Below are 18,805 nucleotides of genomic sequence, written 5' to 3' on the forward strand. Positions count from 1 at the left end.
GATTTCCATACATCAATATACTAAGATCATTCATGTGCTGCACCTGTTGATCAGAGCCTGGCTCTACTGTGGAATGTAATTAGGAATGTAATTTAGCCTAACCTTATTCATAGCTAATCCAATTTAAAGCATAAATATCGCATTCAAGTGTAAGTTAAAAGACTCGCTACAGTATGCACCAGATTGCACAATTTAAAGATGAAAAATGCAAAAGCTCCGTACACCCCCCTCCCACACCGTCCAATCCACCCACCAACCCCCCCCCCCCCCCCCAACCCCCCCCCCCCCCCCCCCCCCCACCCACCTACTTCCGGTCGCTACGCTCCCTCGGGCTTGGTCTATCGCAATTTCTCACTCCCAACTCTCACCCAATGTTGGCAGCCCTGCCATAGTAAAAGCATTTATAATAAGATAATTGAATTGGACACACAAGTACAGAGTTTTGGAAAAATGCAGTTCAGTTTAATTTAGATTAGTTTAGTTTGGTTTAATTTAGTTTAGAGATACAGCGTGGAAATAAGCCCTTTGGCCCACCGAGTCCATGGTGACCAATGATCGTTCGTACACCTGTTCTCTCCTACACACTATGGACAATTTACAGAAGCCAATTAACCTGCAAACGAGCACGTCTTTGGAGTCTGGGAGGAAACCAGAGCACCTGGAGAAAACCCACATGGTCACCGAGAATGTACAAACTCCATACATACAGCACCCATAGTCAGGATCAAACCTGGATGTTTACCACTGTAAGACAGCAAGTCTACTGCTGTGCCACAGTGCTGCTGCGTTTAGAAAAAAAAGATTCACTGCAGAAGACGGGAGTGAAGCATAGAAAAGATGATTGGGGGAGATAGCGTGTGTCGTTCAGAATAATTTTAAAATGAGGGATGCTGAACTGAAAGCTCCAGGGAAAGAAACACATTTTAAAAAGTTCAAGTTAAGTTAACAAGCAAATTTAAAGTAGCATTGAGAGTAGAGGCCGACCAGAGACCATTTGGGCAGGTTAAGTGGGGTGTGAAATGTGTTATGTTGTGATATGAGGTATATCACACACACACTAATGAAATCTGCTTGCAATTTTTCCCTTTAAAATTGGAGATGAGGCAAGGCACTGGACTAAACTTATGCGGAGGTCCCCATTTTAGGTGCTACATTTTCAGATAAAATTCTAAAGAGTTGTCAGGGTTACTCATTGTAACAGTAGGTAACTAATGACTATGATACAATTACTGGTAGTAACAACCAGGGCAGAAATTGTGAAAGGCAACTTTAAAAGAATGAATTAAGGGAAATAAATTAATGTTAAATATGCTAGAATGAACAGAATTGAGCCGGTCATTTATATAAATCAAAAATACTAAATGCTGGGATTAATTCCCTGCTATGATGCCTCCAGGAGACAATAGATTGGAACAAATAACAGACAAATTAAGTTTATATTCCACCTTTGATGTCCCATTGTAATGTTCCACAGGACTTTACCGTTAATTACCTTTGTGGAGTGCTACATTCCTTCTATTCACTGGGATTTAGACGGATGAGAGGGAATGTTATAGAAATATGCAACATTTTTAAGGGATTAGACAAGCTAAATGCAGGAAAAATGTTCCCCAGGTTGTGGGAGTCCAGAACCAGGGGTCACAGGGTTGGCCATTTAGGACTGAGATGAGGAAAACTTTTTTACTCAGAGAGTTATTAATCTGTGGAATTCTGTGGCACAGAAGGTAGTGGAGGCCCATTCACTGGATGCTTTCAAGAATGAGTTAAGGGCCTGTCCCACTTACGTGTCCTTGGCACGCAAATTACGCAACCTCGTGGTTGCGTTGAGCCGCGATGGTCCGGCAAAAGTCGGGCGCGATTACATGCGTACGCTCAGCCGTCTGGAGCGCGTGATGACATTTGAAGATGGACACACAGCTGGAGTAACTCAGCGGGACAGGCAGCATCTCTGGAGAGAAGCAATGGATGACGTTTCATGTCGAGACTCTTCTTCAGTCTGAAAAGAAGGGTCTTGACCCGAAACGTCATCCATTGCTTCTCTCCAGAGATGCTGCCGGTCCCGCTGAGTTACTCCTGCATTTTGTGTCTATCTTCAATTTTCTTGGCCTCGCTCTGGGAGTAGAAGTGGGGGTGGATCCGGACCACAACGGCCGTGAGCCCCAGACCGAGTTCGGTGATCGATTGTCTGCTTCTGCTGCAGTTGAAGGTGAGACGTTGCGTCGCGCCAGGGTCTTGGGCCTGTCCCACTTTGGCCATCAGTTCCGCGACAGGCCGTTGGCACGATGTCGCGCACAACTACATACCCCTCCGCGTTTCTAAGTGGGACCAGCCCCGCGTGGCCATACAATGCCCATACGCCTCAACGCGGCCACGAGGTCACGTAATTTGCGTGCCAAGGACACCTACGTGGGACAGGCCCTTTTACATTGTTGCTCTTAGGGCTAACGGAATCAAGGGATATGGTGGAGAAATGATTTTGGATGATCAGCCATTATCATATCGAATGGCAGTGCAGGCTCGAAGGGCCGAATGGTCTACTCCTGCATCTATTTTCTATGTTTCTATTCCATTGAATTACTAATTGCACATATCAAAGAACAATTGCATTTTAAGCACACACTTTGCTACGTAATGTTGAAGGAGGGATACGGATTAGCCAAGATACTGAGGACAAAGCCTCAGCTCTTCTTAGAAATCATCCCAGTCACTGGGGAGAAAAGACGGAGCTTTGGTACACTATCTCATCTGAAAGCCAGCTTCAGGGAAATGTCCTGTTGTTGCTCAAATGAATATCACTTTCTGTGAGAAAGACAAGCTTGCAGTTAGTCCCACCTGTAAAGATGTGGGGAGAGGGGAGGACATTTGCGGAGGGGAAGGAAGTCGAGGGGGTGAGGAAAGTCAAGGGTCAAGGAAGAATTTGTTAAAACCGGTTCCAAATACTGGGTCATGAAGAACCTGGAGATAATTAGTATTAAGATATAATATGCTTGAGACTGCAGTAATGGAAACATTTGGCCTACTAACAAAGTACTGAAAAAATTACAGTCTAATCTGTAAAACAAATGAAGTTAAATATAAATACTTTCTAAAAATATTCACAGAGGTGGCAGGGCAGCACAGCGGTAGAGTTGCTGCCTTATAGTGCCAGAGACCCGGGTTCGATCCTGACTACGAGTGCTGCCTGTATGGATTTGTACATTCTCCCTGAGACCACGTAGGGTTTCACCGGGTGCTCTGGTTTCCTCCCACACACAAATGAGGTACGGGTTGCAGGTTAATTGGCTTTGTTAAAAACAGTAAATTTTCCTGGTGTGTAGGAGTGTACAGGGATCGCTGGTCGGCGCAGATTCCGTGGCCGAAGGGCCTGTTTCTGTGTTGTATCTCTAAACTAAACTAAAGTACGATAACATTACTTGTTGTACTTCCGGTGTTGTACTTCCGGTGGCGCTGGTGCCAGCAGCCTCCACCTACAGCCCGGTATCTTTTTGTTTTTTTGTTTATTTAGTTATGTAAAGGTGTGTTTTTTTGTGGGTTTTTTGTGTTTTTATGTGGGGGAAGAGGGTACGGTGCGGGGGATACCGTCCTTCAGCCGCTTCCTGGTGAAGACGCGACTATTATTCGAGTCGCGTCCTCGCCCCCCCCCCAGCGGCCTACCTACTGGATTGGCGTGGCCTTTCCTGCCGGGATCGACCAGAGCTCCAGCAGCGGCGGGACAGCGCTGATACATCGCGGGGCTGGCGATGCCTTACCGGGGATCGCCGTCTGGAGCCCGGAGTGCTGGACCTGTGGCACCGACATCATGGAGCTGCGGTTTGCGGAGCTCCCAACGCGGGCGGCGCTGATGGACAGCGCGGGGTCCTGCGACTCTGCCCGGCTCGGCCTGCGGACACGGGAGCTGCGGACTCCGGCTGCGGGAGGCGGCTGATCGGGAGGTCCGGGCCGCTGAGGAGGATGTTCACCGTCAGGGTTCGGCGTCGGCGTTCCACCAGCCCGGCGTGAGGGCCTGAACATCGGGCCACCCAGGGCGGCGACTGCGGGTGCTAGGAAGGCCTCGACCACGAGTGAACATCTGGGAAGAACGGAGTGGAGGCTGGCTGGAATATGGTGCCTTCCTCACCTTGGTGCCACTGTGTTATGTTGTGTCGTGGACTTTCACTGTTTGTGCTTTTTTTAAAATTCTATTTTATTTTTAATATGTTTTATTATTTATTATTATTTATTTATTTTTATTTTTATGATACTGCCTGTAAGGGAAATTCATTTCGTTGTCTCTAACTGAGACAATGACAATAAATTTGAATACAATACAATACAATTAACTGGAACTAAGGTTAAAATGCAGCATAAGAAAGCAATGGAGTGGCTAGCCGGAGTGAAACTAAATGACAGAGTTGAACACTGCTTAGCTTGATTTTATGCCATGGTCTTTCATTCACTGAAGAAATTACCCCACTATAAGGTCATGGGTGATAGGAGGAGAAATAGGCCATTCTGCCCATCAAGTCTACTCCACCATTCAATCGTGACTGATCTATCTCTCCCTCCAAACCCATTCTCCTGCCTTCTCCCCATAACCCCAACACCTGTACTAATGAAGAATGTAGCTATCTCTGCCTTATAAATATCCATTGACTTGGCCTCTAAAAGCCTTCTGTGGCAAACAATTCCACTATTGTTGGGAGAAGTTGCTAGAGTGTGTATTCTCTGATATTATAGTCTGGCATTGTCAACAATGAATTTAAAAACAATTAAGAATCTCTCCAGCCTCTTAGCTTAACATCATTGTGTTGATTGAGTGCTGTTGATAGCTGATTAATAATGTAGAGGCCTGGGTTAATGGGAAAGTAATTTAAACACCAATGCAGTTAACTTAAAAATAAACCCCATTAATAGCCAGTGCTGTCAAATGTGGACTCAGATTGTGTACAAACCCATCTGCTTCACTGATATCTTCTCTTCACCCAGTTTTGGTCTGTACATCGCTCCAGAGCCACTTTAATTGAGACACTGTAATCGAGACAGAACTGCTCTCTTGCCCAGCAACTAATACAGCAGTATTAAAACTGCTATTCCACTGTGGAAGGTGCTTGACTACGAACTTGTCAGGGGTAATGGGGCCTATAGATGACAGGCTTGTTATGAAGCCCATATAACAGGAATGAATGAAAGAATCAACTACAATAAGAGAAGCTATTTTAGAAAACCTCTAAGAGTAACTTTCACAACAATAGCTTAAGCAATGGAGAAAGTAAGGAATGAAGCATATAACATTATATGCTTCATTCTTCATTAGAAACATATAAAATTATAAAAGGACTGGACAAGCTAGATGCAGGAAAAATGTTCCCAACGTTGGACGAGTCCAGAACCAGGGGCCACAGTCTTAGAATAAAGGGGAGGCCATTTAAGACTGAGGTGAGAAAAAAACATTTTCACCCAGAGAGTTGTGAATTTGTTGAATTCCCTGCCACAGAGGGCAATGGAGGCTAAGTCGTGGATGGATTTAAGAGGGAGTTAGATAGGGCTCAAGGGGCCAGTGGGATCAAGGGATATGGAGAGAAGGCAGGCATGGGTTATTGATTGGAGAGGATCAGCCATGATCACAATGAATGGCGGTGCTGGCTCTAAGGGCTGAATGGCCTCATCCTGCACCTATTTTCTATGTTTCTATGTTTCTAAGATGAGGGGTCAACTTAATTAGAAATGGAAGTGAACTAGGGCAGGTAGATAATTCATGTTAAATGTAAAGAGATGTACATTGGTTACAAATGCATGTAATAAATGGAATTTAATTAATATGAGATAATCAATTGTGCAGTAATTGTAAGATCATTCATCTCATAATGGCTGGATAATATGCAAAAGTAATTAAAAACGGAACAGAACACCAAAGCATTTTTAAATCTTTTATATTAAAAATGCTGGGCATATGTTGTAACGGTTGTGATTTACGCTTTGTACTAAACTATCCAGGACGTTTGGTCTAACTTCACAATAAATTGCTCAACACAAAATTAAAATGTCCATATTTGAAGGCCATCTGTTATTTATTTAAAGTATTTTAGTTTAAGTTTTAGTTTTAGAGATACAGCATTCAAACAGGTCCATCAACCCATGTCTGAAGAAGGGTCTCGACCCAAAACCTCACCCATTTCCTTCTCTCCAGAAATGCTGCCTGTCCCGCTGAATTACTCCAGCGTTTTGTGTCTATCTTAGGTTCATCAACCCATTGAGTTGATGGCGACCATCGATCCCCCGCTCATACTGGTTCTATGTTAACCCACTTCGCATCCACCTCATACATACTGGTTCTATGTTAACCCACTTCGCATCCACCTCATACATACTGGAGACAATGTATAGAGGTTAATTAACCTACAAACCTGCACGTCTTTGGGATGAGGGAGGAAACCGGAGCACCTGGAGAAAACCTACATGGTGCAAACTTCATGTAGACAGCACCTGAGATCAGGATTAAACCCAGGAGTCTGGTGCTGAGAGGTAATGGCTCCACAAACTGTGCCGCTCCCTATTGGGAAAGTGGTTGTACCCCCACACCCAACCCAAACCCCTACAGGATATTGGTGAAGCAGATGAGTTTGTACATGATGGTTGAATCTCCCCCATTAGGCTCTTTGACATTTGAGCTCCCTTCACCTCCTAGCCCTCTCTCTCATTTACCACATGAACCTGGTTTTGGTTCCAGAGCATACTTGATATTTTGCAATCTTCAAAGAAAAGGAAAAGGCATGGCATTCAATAACCACAGGGCAGACTGTAGCAACACAACCATAGCCAAGTTAGTAATAGTGGCATTGTGCACCAATTGTGGAGAGCATCTTTAACAGTGTCCTACAATTTCCAGTCTATGCTTCTTTAGGTGGAGAGACCAAGAGTGCACACAGCTCTCACACCAAGGATTAACTCAAGCAATGAAGTTTAACATAGCATTGGCATGTTTATGTACTTGCTATTAACTACAGCTGCTGATCACATCTATTCCATTTACTCATTGCCAAATTTTGAAAAATATCCTTTCAGGAAACTTAGAGATAATATATATATAATCATCCGGATAAATAGGGTCTGATTAGGAACAGTCAACATGGATTTGTGCCAGGAAGGTCAGGGAAATTGATGAGGGTAAAGCGGTGGATGTTGTCTATATGGACTTCAGTATGGCCTTTGACAAGGTACACAAAAAAGCTGGGGAAACTCAGCGGGTGCAACAGCATCTATGGAGCGAAGGAAATAGGCAACGTTTCAGGCCGAAACCCTTCTTCAGACTGATGGGGGGTGGGCGCGCGGGGAGAAGAAAGGAAAAAGGAGGAGGAGCCCGAAGGCTGGGGGATGGGAGGAGACAGCAGGAGGGCTGAGGAAGGGGAGGAGACAGCAAGGACTAACAAAATTGGGAGAATTCAATGTTCATGCCCCCAGGATGCAGACTCCCCAAGCGGAATATGAGGTGCTGTTCCTCCAATTTCCGGTGTTACTCGCTCTGGCCATGGAGGAGACCCAGGACAGAGAGGTCGGATACGGAGTGGGAGGGGGAGTTGAAGTGCTGAGCCACCGGGAGGTCAGGTTGGTTATTGCGGACCGAGCGGAGGTGTTCGGAGAAACGATCGCCCAACCTCCGCTTGGTCTCACCGATATAGATCTGCTGACATCTAGAGCAGCGGATGCAATAGATGAGGTTGGAGGAGATGCAGGTAAACCTCTGTCGCACCTGGAACGACTGCTTGGGTCCTTGAATGGAGTCGAGGGGGGAGGTAAAGGGACAAGTGTTGCATCTCTCCCCCAGACATGGGGGGAGATGGGAAGATGTGGCGAGTGGTGGGGTCACGTTGGAGGTGTCGAAACTGATGGAGGATAACTTGTTGAATGTGATGGCTGGCGGGGTGAAAGGTGAGGACTAGGGGGACTCTGCCCTTGTTGCGAGTGGGGGGATTTGGAGAGAGAGCAGTGTTGTGGGGTATGGAAGAGACCCTGGTGCGAGCCTCATCTATGGTGGAGTGGGGAACCCCCGTTCCCTGAAGAATGATGAGGCCGGTGACTAGTGGGGTGCCACAGGGATCTGTGTTGGGTCCACTGTTGTTTGTCATGTACATCAATGATCTGGATGATGGTGTGGTAAATTGGATTAGTGAGTATGCAGATGATACTAAGATAGGTGGTGTTGTGGATAAAGTAGATTTCCAAAGTTTACAGAGAAATTTAGGCCATTTGGAAGAGTGGGCTGGATTTGGAACATTTGGAAGATGGCAGATGGAGTTTAATGCTGATAAGTGTGAGGTGCTACATGTTGGCGGGACAAATCAAAATAGGATATACATGGTAAATGGTAGCGAATTGAGGAATGCAGTTGAACAGAGGGATCTAGGAATAACTGTGCATAGTTCCCTGAAGGTGGAATCTCATGTAGATAGGGTGGTAAAGAAAGCTTTTGGTGTGCTGGCCTTTATAAATCAGAGCATTGAGTATAGAAGTTGGGATGTAATGTTAAAATTGTACAAGGCATTGGTGAGGCCAATTCTGGAGTATGGTGTACAATTTTGGTTGCCAAATTATAGGAAAGATGTCAACAAAATAGAGAGAGTACAGAGGAGATTTACTAGAATGTTGCCTGGGTTTCAGCACCTAAATTACAGAGAAAGGTTGAACAAGATAAGTCTTTATTCTTTGGAGCGCAGAAGGTTAAGGGGGGACTTGATAGAGGTCTTTAAAATGATGAGAGGGATAGACAGAGTTGACGTGGATAAGCTTTTTCCATTGAGAGTAGGGAAGATTCAAACAAGAGGACATGATTTGAGAATTATGGGATAAAGGTTTAGGGGTAACATGAGGGGGAACTTCTTTACTCAGAGGAGTGGTAGCTGTGTGGAATGAGCTTCCAGTGGAAGTGGTGGAGGCAGGTTTGATTTTAACATTTAAAAATAAATTGGATAGGTATGTGGACGGGAAAGGAATGGAGGGTTGTGGTCTGAGCGCAGGTAGATGGGACTAGGTGAGAGTAAGTGTTCAGCACGGACTAGTAGGGCCGAGATGGCCTGTTTCCGTGCTGTAATTGTTATATGGTTATATGGTTATCCTACTTTTCTTATTCTCACAAAACAAATTGCAGGAACTAACATTTTCCCACATCATGACCCATTTGCCACCTAATCACCCACTCTCACATTAAGCAAGGATCACCAACAAACATATTATTCTCCATTTCAGCTTGCCCTTAATATAAATTGTGAATTGTTTAACTTCCAAAACGGATGTGTGTGACACCAATAAGCATCATCCTGCCAACCTGTAAAGGACTCATTTAATCCAATTCTCTGCTTTGTTCTTTAATCAATATCTTATCCTTGCTAAATTGTTACCTAAGCCCGTGATCACATACTTGAGGTAACAACCTGTGTAAGAAAGAACTGAAGATGCTAGTTAAAATCTGGCAGCATCTCTGGAGAGAAGGACTGGCAACGTTTCGCGTCGAGACCCTTCTTCAGACAACCTTTTCTTGCATTCTTTAATCAAAATGCTTTTTAGTTTAAAAAAATCCAGATATACTATATCTACTGATTCCCACTTATCTATCTAGTTAAATACTCAAAATACTATGCAATACTATGGTAGGTCTGCCTAATTATATTCAGTTTCTAAATAATCTATTGCCATGTCTTTAATGATTTCAGCATGTTATTAACACCAGGTGTCTGGATAGCCAGTTTTTGGTTCACTAATATTCTCTCCCCCCTTTTAAAAAAAAGTCATGTTACATTTGTAATCTCCCAGTCTGCTGGTAATGTTCCAAAATCTGAACAATTATGGGAAGCCGTTACAAAGGCACCCACCATCACTGCAACATTATGTACACAGTCAATTGTTTTATAGCCTGGGATGTAGATCTTCTGGTTCAGGGGATCTCTCTTGTTTTTGTCCCTGACTTTTGCCACTACTTACACATTGATGATTTTAATCACTTCAAGCTCTTCACTTTTGATTCACTTCTATTTCTGCTACATTTGTCAAATGTCATTGAGTAAGGACAGAGAATATTTATATATTACCATAATCATTTCTTTATTCCCCCATTGTAAATTCTCTCGGCAAGATCTCTAAGAGACTCCAATTAATTTTCATTCATCATTCTTCTCACATTGATGTATGGGTTCATACAATTTCATATATAAATTCAGAATGCATATTTTCTAACTATTATTTTTTTTGCTCATCATTGCTTCTTTCAAAACTCTCCAATTCCTTTGGTTTATTATCCAAAACTCTTCTTTTAAACATTTATTGATTTAACCTCCATGATCAGTCTATTTATTGCTTCAAGCTTTTCTTGTTTCTTGAATAATTCACCATCCAGTTGTTTTAATTAATTAGTATAAATCACCTTTGCATTCTTGCAGTAGCATTGATATCCTTTTAAAAACTCTAAAAACCTACCTCAAATATATTACAGGTAAGATTAAAGAATATTGTGCCCTGTTGTCTAGAATTAAAATTATGCCTATATGTGGTTTCATTCTGATATAATGAAATATTAATTAGTATAGATGGGATTTAAGTAAAACATTTAACTGAAAGTAAACAAGGAAAGTCAGACCAGAGGACATAAATTTAAATTATTAAATATTCTTCATTCTAAGAAAAATAAATGTTTGAATAACATGCAGGATAAGATATTAAAGATAAAATAGAGAAGACATTCCAAATGCTGTTGAATACAATGCTATGGAGAAAGAAAGAGTCTACGTGAGGGTATTCAATGAGCCTTTCTTTGTCTTTTTTATCTTTCTTAGGCTCTTGTCATTTATCCCTGTGTTATAAAAAGGAGGAATGATCAAGCCCTGAAGTTTCAGTGGTCGTTTCAAGGACTCAATCATATGATCTTGTTCAAGTAATACATTTTTGCATGATTAGATGATTACTCACTCCCCATGTAATAGTTTCCTCTCTAGGGCAGCCAGGCTCAGCAGCCCTATATCATTGTAAATTGTTCAGCTTGCTATGTCATGTGGCTAATTTATTCAATAGCAATTAGGTGAACCCAAAGGATTTGTTTCCTAAAAAGATCAGGTAGGAAAATAAATCTGAAATCAATAACATGACCTTATAGATAGATTCTTGATTATAGACAATAGGTGCAGGAGTAGGCCATTCGGCCCTTCGAGCCAGCACCACCATTCACTGTGATCATGGCTGATCATCCACAATCAGTAACCCGTTCCTGCCTTCTCCCCATACCCATTAGTATGGGTGTCAGGGGTTACGGGGCCAAGGCAGGAGAATGGGGTTAGTAGGGCGAGACAGATCAGCCATGATTGAATGGTGGAGTAGACTTGATGGGCCAAATGGCCTAATTCTGCTCCTATTACTTATGACTTACGACTTATTTACTTATGATTTAACTAAATTGAAGCGAATCACGTAAATTGTCCCATGTGGTTGTCCCATGTCCCATGTGGTTGTCCCATGTCCCATGTGGTTGTCCCATGTCCCATGTCCCATGTCCAGAACTGATCGTCAATGGTTTCACCTCACAGCCCCATGGACAATTAGAAATTAAAATTCATAACATAACCAATATCAATAGACAATAGACAATAGGTGCAGGAGTAGGCCATTCGGCCATTTGAGCCAGCACCGCCAATTAATGTGATCATGGTTGATCATCCCCAATCAGTACCCCGTTCCTACCTTCTCCCCATATCCCCTGACTCCGCTAGTTTTAGGAGCCCTATCTAGCTCTCTCGTGAAAGCATCCAGAGAACCTGCCGCCACCTCCCTCTGAGGCAGAGAATTCCACAGATATCCATGTATCTGACAGAAAAAAAAAACTATCTGCCCATACAATTGCCATATTCTTTCAGAAATTAATCTATTAATATTTATCTCAAGGTATTTATCACTTCAGATGGGGCTGGGATTTCAATGTTGTTTCTTTCTCTAAGTTTGCATTGTTTCCTGGGCCTGCCTTCTATTAGTTTCGGCTCACTGCTAATGACATCCATTGAAGTCCTTGCATGTGAATCTGTGAAGAGAGATATCCACCTGCATTTCAGTCCCTCCCTGCCCACCTCATTCGTCACACTCAGATCCTTCCCCACACACCTGGCCAACTCACCTCTCTGTGCCCATTGATTTAAAGGCCTATTCTCACATGATTTTACCACTGCCAGAGTAAATTAGGACATTAGTTTGTGCAGTGACTAATACGTCAGCTACAAATATATAGCACCTGGTAGCACAGGAACCATTTAATGATTCCCATATGTCTATTCTGGGCTCTGCATGTCTTAAATGCATGTCATAAAACAGCCTGAAAGCACTATCATGATTGGAGCAATAGGACCCAAAGTGTCCGTGTAACTCAGCAGGTCAGACAGCATTTGCAGAGAACATGGATCGGTAACTTTTTGGGTCACAAACCTTCTTCAGACTCATTAAAATGAATACAGATTTAAATTGTTGAAGATGGACACAAAAAGCTGGAGCAACTTAGCAGGACAGCGAGGCAGCATCTCTGGAGAGAAGGAATGGGTGACGTTTCAGGTTGAGACCCTTCATCAGTGAAGAAGGCCATTCATCGGATGCTGCCCGTCCTGTTTGAGTTTCTCCAGCATTTTGTGTCTATCTTCGGTTTAAACCAGGATCTGCAGTTCCTTCCCACACTTTAGATTGCTGAAGGTTGTCGTTTAATTCAACACTTACGCTGGAATTTTATTAAATTCAAAGTCAGATTTCGACACCATGGTATTTGAGTGGCAGGCTTCACTAAAGAATACACCATTCAGAGAAATCAACAGAGCAGATAGATAATGGATCATGCTTGTTTGCAGCTTTGGGAGATAACATCAGTCAGATGTCAGACAGAATGGGTAAATTCATGAAAGGAGAAAGGATGTAAACATTTACATTTTAATAACTTCTAAGATAACCCACAGGATATCCCACAGCATGTTACTATCACTACTCTCTTCTCATCGATGATTCAAATGGACAATAAATGCTGGTCTTACCAACAATAACCTAATTGCAAAAGTCTAATTAAACAAATATTTTAGAGATCTGGGATTAAGGGATGTGCGTTTATTACCCATCACTATATGTACTTGAAGGCACCCCCGCAGTGCCGATGAGTAGGGATTTCATAGATTTGGACACAGTGATAAGAAGGATCCATTATACATTTCTAAGTCAGGAGGGTATGTGACTTGGAGGGGAACCTAGAGGAGGTTTGTGTGCATCTGCTGCCCTTTTCCTTCCAGATAGTACAGGTTGCAAGTGTGGGTGCTGCTACCACAGAGTCTGAATAAGTAGCAGCAACTTGCACTCTTAGGCACATCAGGCTTGGGCATGAGAAAAGGGCCTGTCCCACTTAGTGATTTTTTCGGCGACTGCCGACATCATTGATTGACGTATCATGTCACCGAAAAAGTCGCATCGTGATGTTCAAAATCTTTCGGCGACCCTGATACGTCAGTCAATGACACCGGCAGTCGCCAAAAAAACTCGGCAAGTGGGGCAGGCCCTTTAGATCCCAGATTGAGAGGTATGTGAAGTGGTGTTGGGTGTGAGAGGGGACAAAGGATTCCTCTCAGTCTGTCTTTGGATTATATCATTTAGCAAACATACTTAGATACATAGATACCATATAACCATATAACAATTACAGCACGGAAACAGGCCAACTCGGCCCTTCTAGTCCATGCCAAACACTTATTCTCCCCTAGTCCCATCTACCTGCACTCAGACCATAACCCTCCATTCCTTTCCCGTCCATATACCTATCAAATTTATTTTTAAATGATAAAATCGAACCTGCCTCCACCACTTCCACTGGAAGCTCATTCCACACAGCTACCACTCTCTGAGTAAAGAAGTTCCCCTCATGTTACCCCTAAACTTCTGTCCCTTAATTCTCAAGTCATGTCCTCTTGTTTGAATCTTCGCTACTCTAAATGGGAAAAGCTTATCCGCGTCAACTCTGTCTATCCCTCTCATAATTTTAAAGACCTCTATCAAGTCCCCCATTAACCTTCTGCGCTCCAAAGAATAAAGATCTAACTTGTTCAACCTTTCTCTGTAACTTAGTTGCTGAAACCCAGGCAACATTCTAGTAAATCTCCTCTGTACTGTCTCTATTTTGTTGACATCCTTCCTATAATTAGGCAACCAAAATTGTACACCATACTCCAGAATTGGCCTCACCAATGCCTTGTACAATTTTAATATTACATCCCAACTTCTATACAATGCTCTGATTTATAAAGGCCAGCACACCAAAAGCTTTCTTTACCACCCTATCTATATGAGATTCCACCTTCAGGAACTGTGCACAGTTATTCCTAGATCCTTCTGTTCAACTGCATTCCTCAACTCACTACCATTTACCATGTACGTCCTATTTTGATTTGTCCTGCCAAGATGTAGCACCTCACACTTATCAGCATTAAACTCCATCTGCCATCTTTCAGCCCACTCTTCCAAATGGCCTAAATCTCTCTGTAGACTTTGAAAATCTACTTCAATATCCACAACACCACCTATCTTAGTATCATCTGCATACTTACTAATCCAATTTACCACACCATCATCCAGATCATTGATGTACATGACAAACAACAGTGGACCCAACACAGATCCCTGAGGCACCCCACTAGTCACCGGCCTCCAACCTGACAAACAGCCATCCACCATTACTCTCTGGCATCTCCCATTCAGCCACTGTTGAATCCATCTTGCTACTCCACCATTAATACCCAACCATTGAACCTTCTTAACCAACCTTCCATGAGGAACCTTGTCAAAGGCCTTACTGAAGTCCATATAGACAAAATCCACTGCTTTACCCTCATCAATTTCCCGAGTAACCTCTTCAGAAAATTCAAGAGGATTAGTCAAACATGACCTTCCAGGCACAAATCCTTGTTGACTGTTCCTAATCAGTCCATGTTTATCCAGATGCTTATATATATTATCTCTAAGTAACCTTTCCATTAATTTGCCCACCACTGACATCAAACTAACAGGTCTATAATTGCTAGGTTTACTCTTAGAACCCTTTTTAAACAATGGAACAACATGCGCAGTACGCCAATCCTCCGGCACTCTTCCCGTTTCTAATGACAATTGAAAAATTTCTGTCATAGCCCCTGCTATTTCTACACTAACTTCCCTCAATGTCCTAGGGAATATCCTGTCCGGACCTGGAGACTTATCCACTTTTATATTTTTCAAAAGTGTCAGTACTTCCTCTTCTTTAAATCTCATAGTTTCCATAGCTACTCTACTTGTTTCCCTTACCTCACATAATTCAATATCCTTCTCCTTGGTGAATACCGAAGAAAATAAATTGTTCAATATCTCCCCCATCTCTTTTGGCTCTGCAGATAGCTGTCCACTCTGACTCTCTAATGGACCAATTTTATCCCTCGTTATCCTTTTGCTATTAATATAGCTGTAGAAACCCTTTGGATTTACTTTCACCTTACTTATCAAAGCAACCTCACATCTTCTTTTAGCTTTTCTAATTTCTTTCTTAAGATTCTTTTTACATTCTTTATACTCCTCAAGCACCTCATTTACTCCATGCTGCCTATAATTATTGTAGATCTCTCTCTTTTTCCGAACCAAGTGTCCAATTTCCCTTGAAAACCATGGCTCTTTCCAATTTTTACTATTTCCTTTCAACCGAACAGGGACATAAAGATTCTGTACTCTTAAAATTTCATCTTTAAATGTCCTCCATTTCTCCTCCATATCCTTCCCATCAAACAAAATGTCCCAATTCACTCCTTTTAAATCCTTTCGCATCGCCTCAAAGTTAGCCTTTCTCCAATAAAAAATCTCAACCCTAGGTCCAGTTCTGACCCTCTCCATAATTATATTGAAACTAATGGTATTGTGATCACTGGACCCGAAGTGTTCCCCAACACATACCTCTGCCACCTGACCTGTCTCATTTCCTAACAGGAGGTCCAGCACTGCCCCTTCTCTAGTAGGTACCTCTATGTATTGCTACAAAAAACTATCCTGCACACATTTTACAAACTCCAACCCATCCAGCCCATTTACAGAATGTGTTTCTCAGTCTATGTGTGGAAAATTGAAATCCCCCACAATCACTACCTTGTGCTTACTACTAATATCTGCAATCTCCTTACATATTTGCTCTTTCAATTCTCGCTCCCCATTAGGCGGTCTATAATACACCCCTATAAGTGTTGCTACACCTTTCCCATTTCTCAGTTCCACCCAAATAGCCTCCCTAGACGAGCCCTCTAATCTATCCTGCCAAAGCACTGCTGTAATATCTTCCCTGACAAGCAATGCAACACCTCCACCTCTTGCCTCTCCAATTCTATCACACCTGAAGCAACGAAATCCTGGAATATTTAGTTTCCAATCACAGCCCTCCTGCAACCATGTTTCACTGATCGCCACAACATCATACTTCCAGGTGTCAATCCAGGCTCTAAGCTCATCCACCTTTCTTACAATGCTCCTAGCATTAAAATATACACATTTAAGAAACCCACCCCCTCGTATTCTCTGTTTATTATCTTTTTCTTCTTTCTCCCCTACATTTTGTGTCCGAGTGCTACCCTTCTCTGCTTCCTGCCTCACACACTGACTACCAGCTTTCCCTATTTGAGTCCCTCAAATAGTTTCAATATAATTATGGAGATGGTCAGATACATAGACAATAGGTGCAGGAGTAGGCCATTCGGCCCTTCGAGCCCTATTATGTCACAGCGGGTAACAACATTGATCAATGTTGGGTACAAGGGTTGACTTGCTAACTTGTTACAGGAAACCATCATGTGTTAGTTTCCCACTGGACTGAATTAGGTTTTCTGTGCTTTGGCTTAGACTTTTAGACTTTAGTCTTCAGTGATACAGCACAGAAACAGGCCCTCGGTACACCAAGTCCATGCCGACCAGTGATCCCCGTACACCAGTGTACACTATCGTACACACTAGGGACAATTTACAATTTTGCAAATGCCAATTAACCTACAAACCCATATGTTTTTGGAGTGTGGGACGAAACCGGAGCACCCGGAGAAAACCTACGTGGTCACAGGGAGAATGTACAAACTCTGTACTGACAGCACCCGTAGTCAGGATTGAACCTGGATCTCTGTTGCTGTAAGGCAAGGGTGATGTTTTGGGTCGAGACCCTTATTCAATGGGTGTTAATTGCTTTGTCATATCTGAAATTAATATAAGCAATATTATTTGCGTAGTAATATGGAGAAAATAAGTTCTAACTGAGCACTAAATGTTTTCAAAACTTTTTACATTCTCAGTAAAATTAGTTCAAGTGCTCTCCCTTTAATATTTTTGTGTGCGTGCAAAGCTGCCAATGTTGGGAGGTTCCAGAGCTTCATCCCCTCTTACCTGCATTTATTTTCCTCATTGGCATGCCAGGAAGATTCTGCTCGCTTGAGGCCAAGGCGACTGAAAGAGTGAAACATGGTCAGGTAGGTGTCGCTGATGCTGTGGATGCCATCGGGTTCATCGTATGCATTTTCCCAGTACGCCTTCAGGGCCGTTGTGCCAGCTGGGTAGTTGCCAAAGAGGTAGAAGTCCAGCTGCCCAATGATCTCTTGGTTGACCGCCGACTCAAACTTCCGTGCAAAGAAGGTTGGTTTGGCAGTTTGCTGTGTGGATGAGATGAGTTCATTATTATCACCAATCACATGTACACTTCTTGAAAGCCTGGCTGATTTTGGGCACGTTCCTGAAGTACAGAAAACCTATTGTACGAGAAACCAATCTGGAAAATACTTGACAAGGTTTACAGGGAGCATCGAAGACACAAAATGCTGGAGTAACTCAGCGGGGCAGGCAGTATCTCTGGAGAGAATGAGTGGGTGACATTTCGGGTCGAGACACCTCTTCACACTGCATTTTATTCCAGTACCTTTATTTTAGGTACATTCCGTTCTTCACTGGATCATTTTCCCATTGGATTGGTGTCCCATTGTTTCCAATGTTGGTAATCTACTGTTTGTATGTATAGGGAAGAGTACTGCAACATCAAGCGGTTAAGCATGCTAGTACAACTGCCATTCAGTAAGGCCAATGACTTGTTGCCCTTCATTTTGAAGGGAATTAAATACAGAAGTAGGGATATCGTACCACAGTTGCACTGGGACTTGGCAAGACCACAGCCTAAATATTGTGTTGCGTTTTGGTCCTCTTACCTGAGGAAAGATGTTACTGCTGCGGCAGGAGCGTGGTGAAGATTTATCAGTCAGATTCCTGGATTGATATAACTGATGTATGAAGAAAGATTGGGATGATTAAGCTTCTACATTGTAAAGTTCAGGGGAATGAGAGGGGACCTCATTGAAAATCCTGATGGTTCTGGACGCATTAGTGCATGAAGGATTTTCTGGAAGGTGAGGGAGTCAAGGGATCTGGGAATAATGGTAAGAGGCAACTAATTTAGGACTGGGATGAGGAGAAATAATTTCACTCAAAGAGTGGATAAACTCGACAGTTCTTTAGAGCTAAAGGCAATTGAGGCTAAATAATTCAATATATTCAAGGAGTTAGTTATAGTACTAATCTTTAAAATGATGAGAGGGATAGACAGAGTTGACGTGGATAAGCTTTTCCCATTGAGAGTAGGGAAGATTCAAACAAGAGGACATGACTTTAGAATGAAGGGACAGAAGTTTAGGGATAACATGAGGGGGAACATCTTTACTCAGAGAGTGGTAGCGGTGTGGAATGAGCTTCCAGTGGAAGTGGTGGAGGCAGGTTCGATTTTATCATTTAAAAATAAATT

General features: G+C 42.8%; 1 protein-coding gene across 1 annotated transcript in view; it reads right to left on the minus strand.

Annotated features, from left to right (window-relative positions):
• Positions 1-18,805, minus strand: part of xylt1 (xylosyltransferase 1) — a 303,503-nt gene that overhangs the window by 33,594 nt on the left and 251,104 nt on the right. Inside the window, exon 8 of the mRNA XM_033040266.1 lies at positions 17,407-17,669. Coding sequence (XP_032896157.1) covers positions 17,407-17,669 — 263 coding nt within the window. The remainder of the gene's footprint in view (positions 1-17,406; positions 17,670-18,805) is intronic.

The sequence above is a fragment of the Amblyraja radiata genome, chromosome 22, assembly GCF_010909765.2.
Source record: "Amblyraja radiata isolate CabotCenter1 chromosome 22, sAmbRad1.1.pri, whole genome shotgun sequence".
NCBI lineage: Eukaryota > Metazoa > Chordata > Chondrichthyes > Rajiformes > Rajidae > Amblyraja > Amblyraja radiata.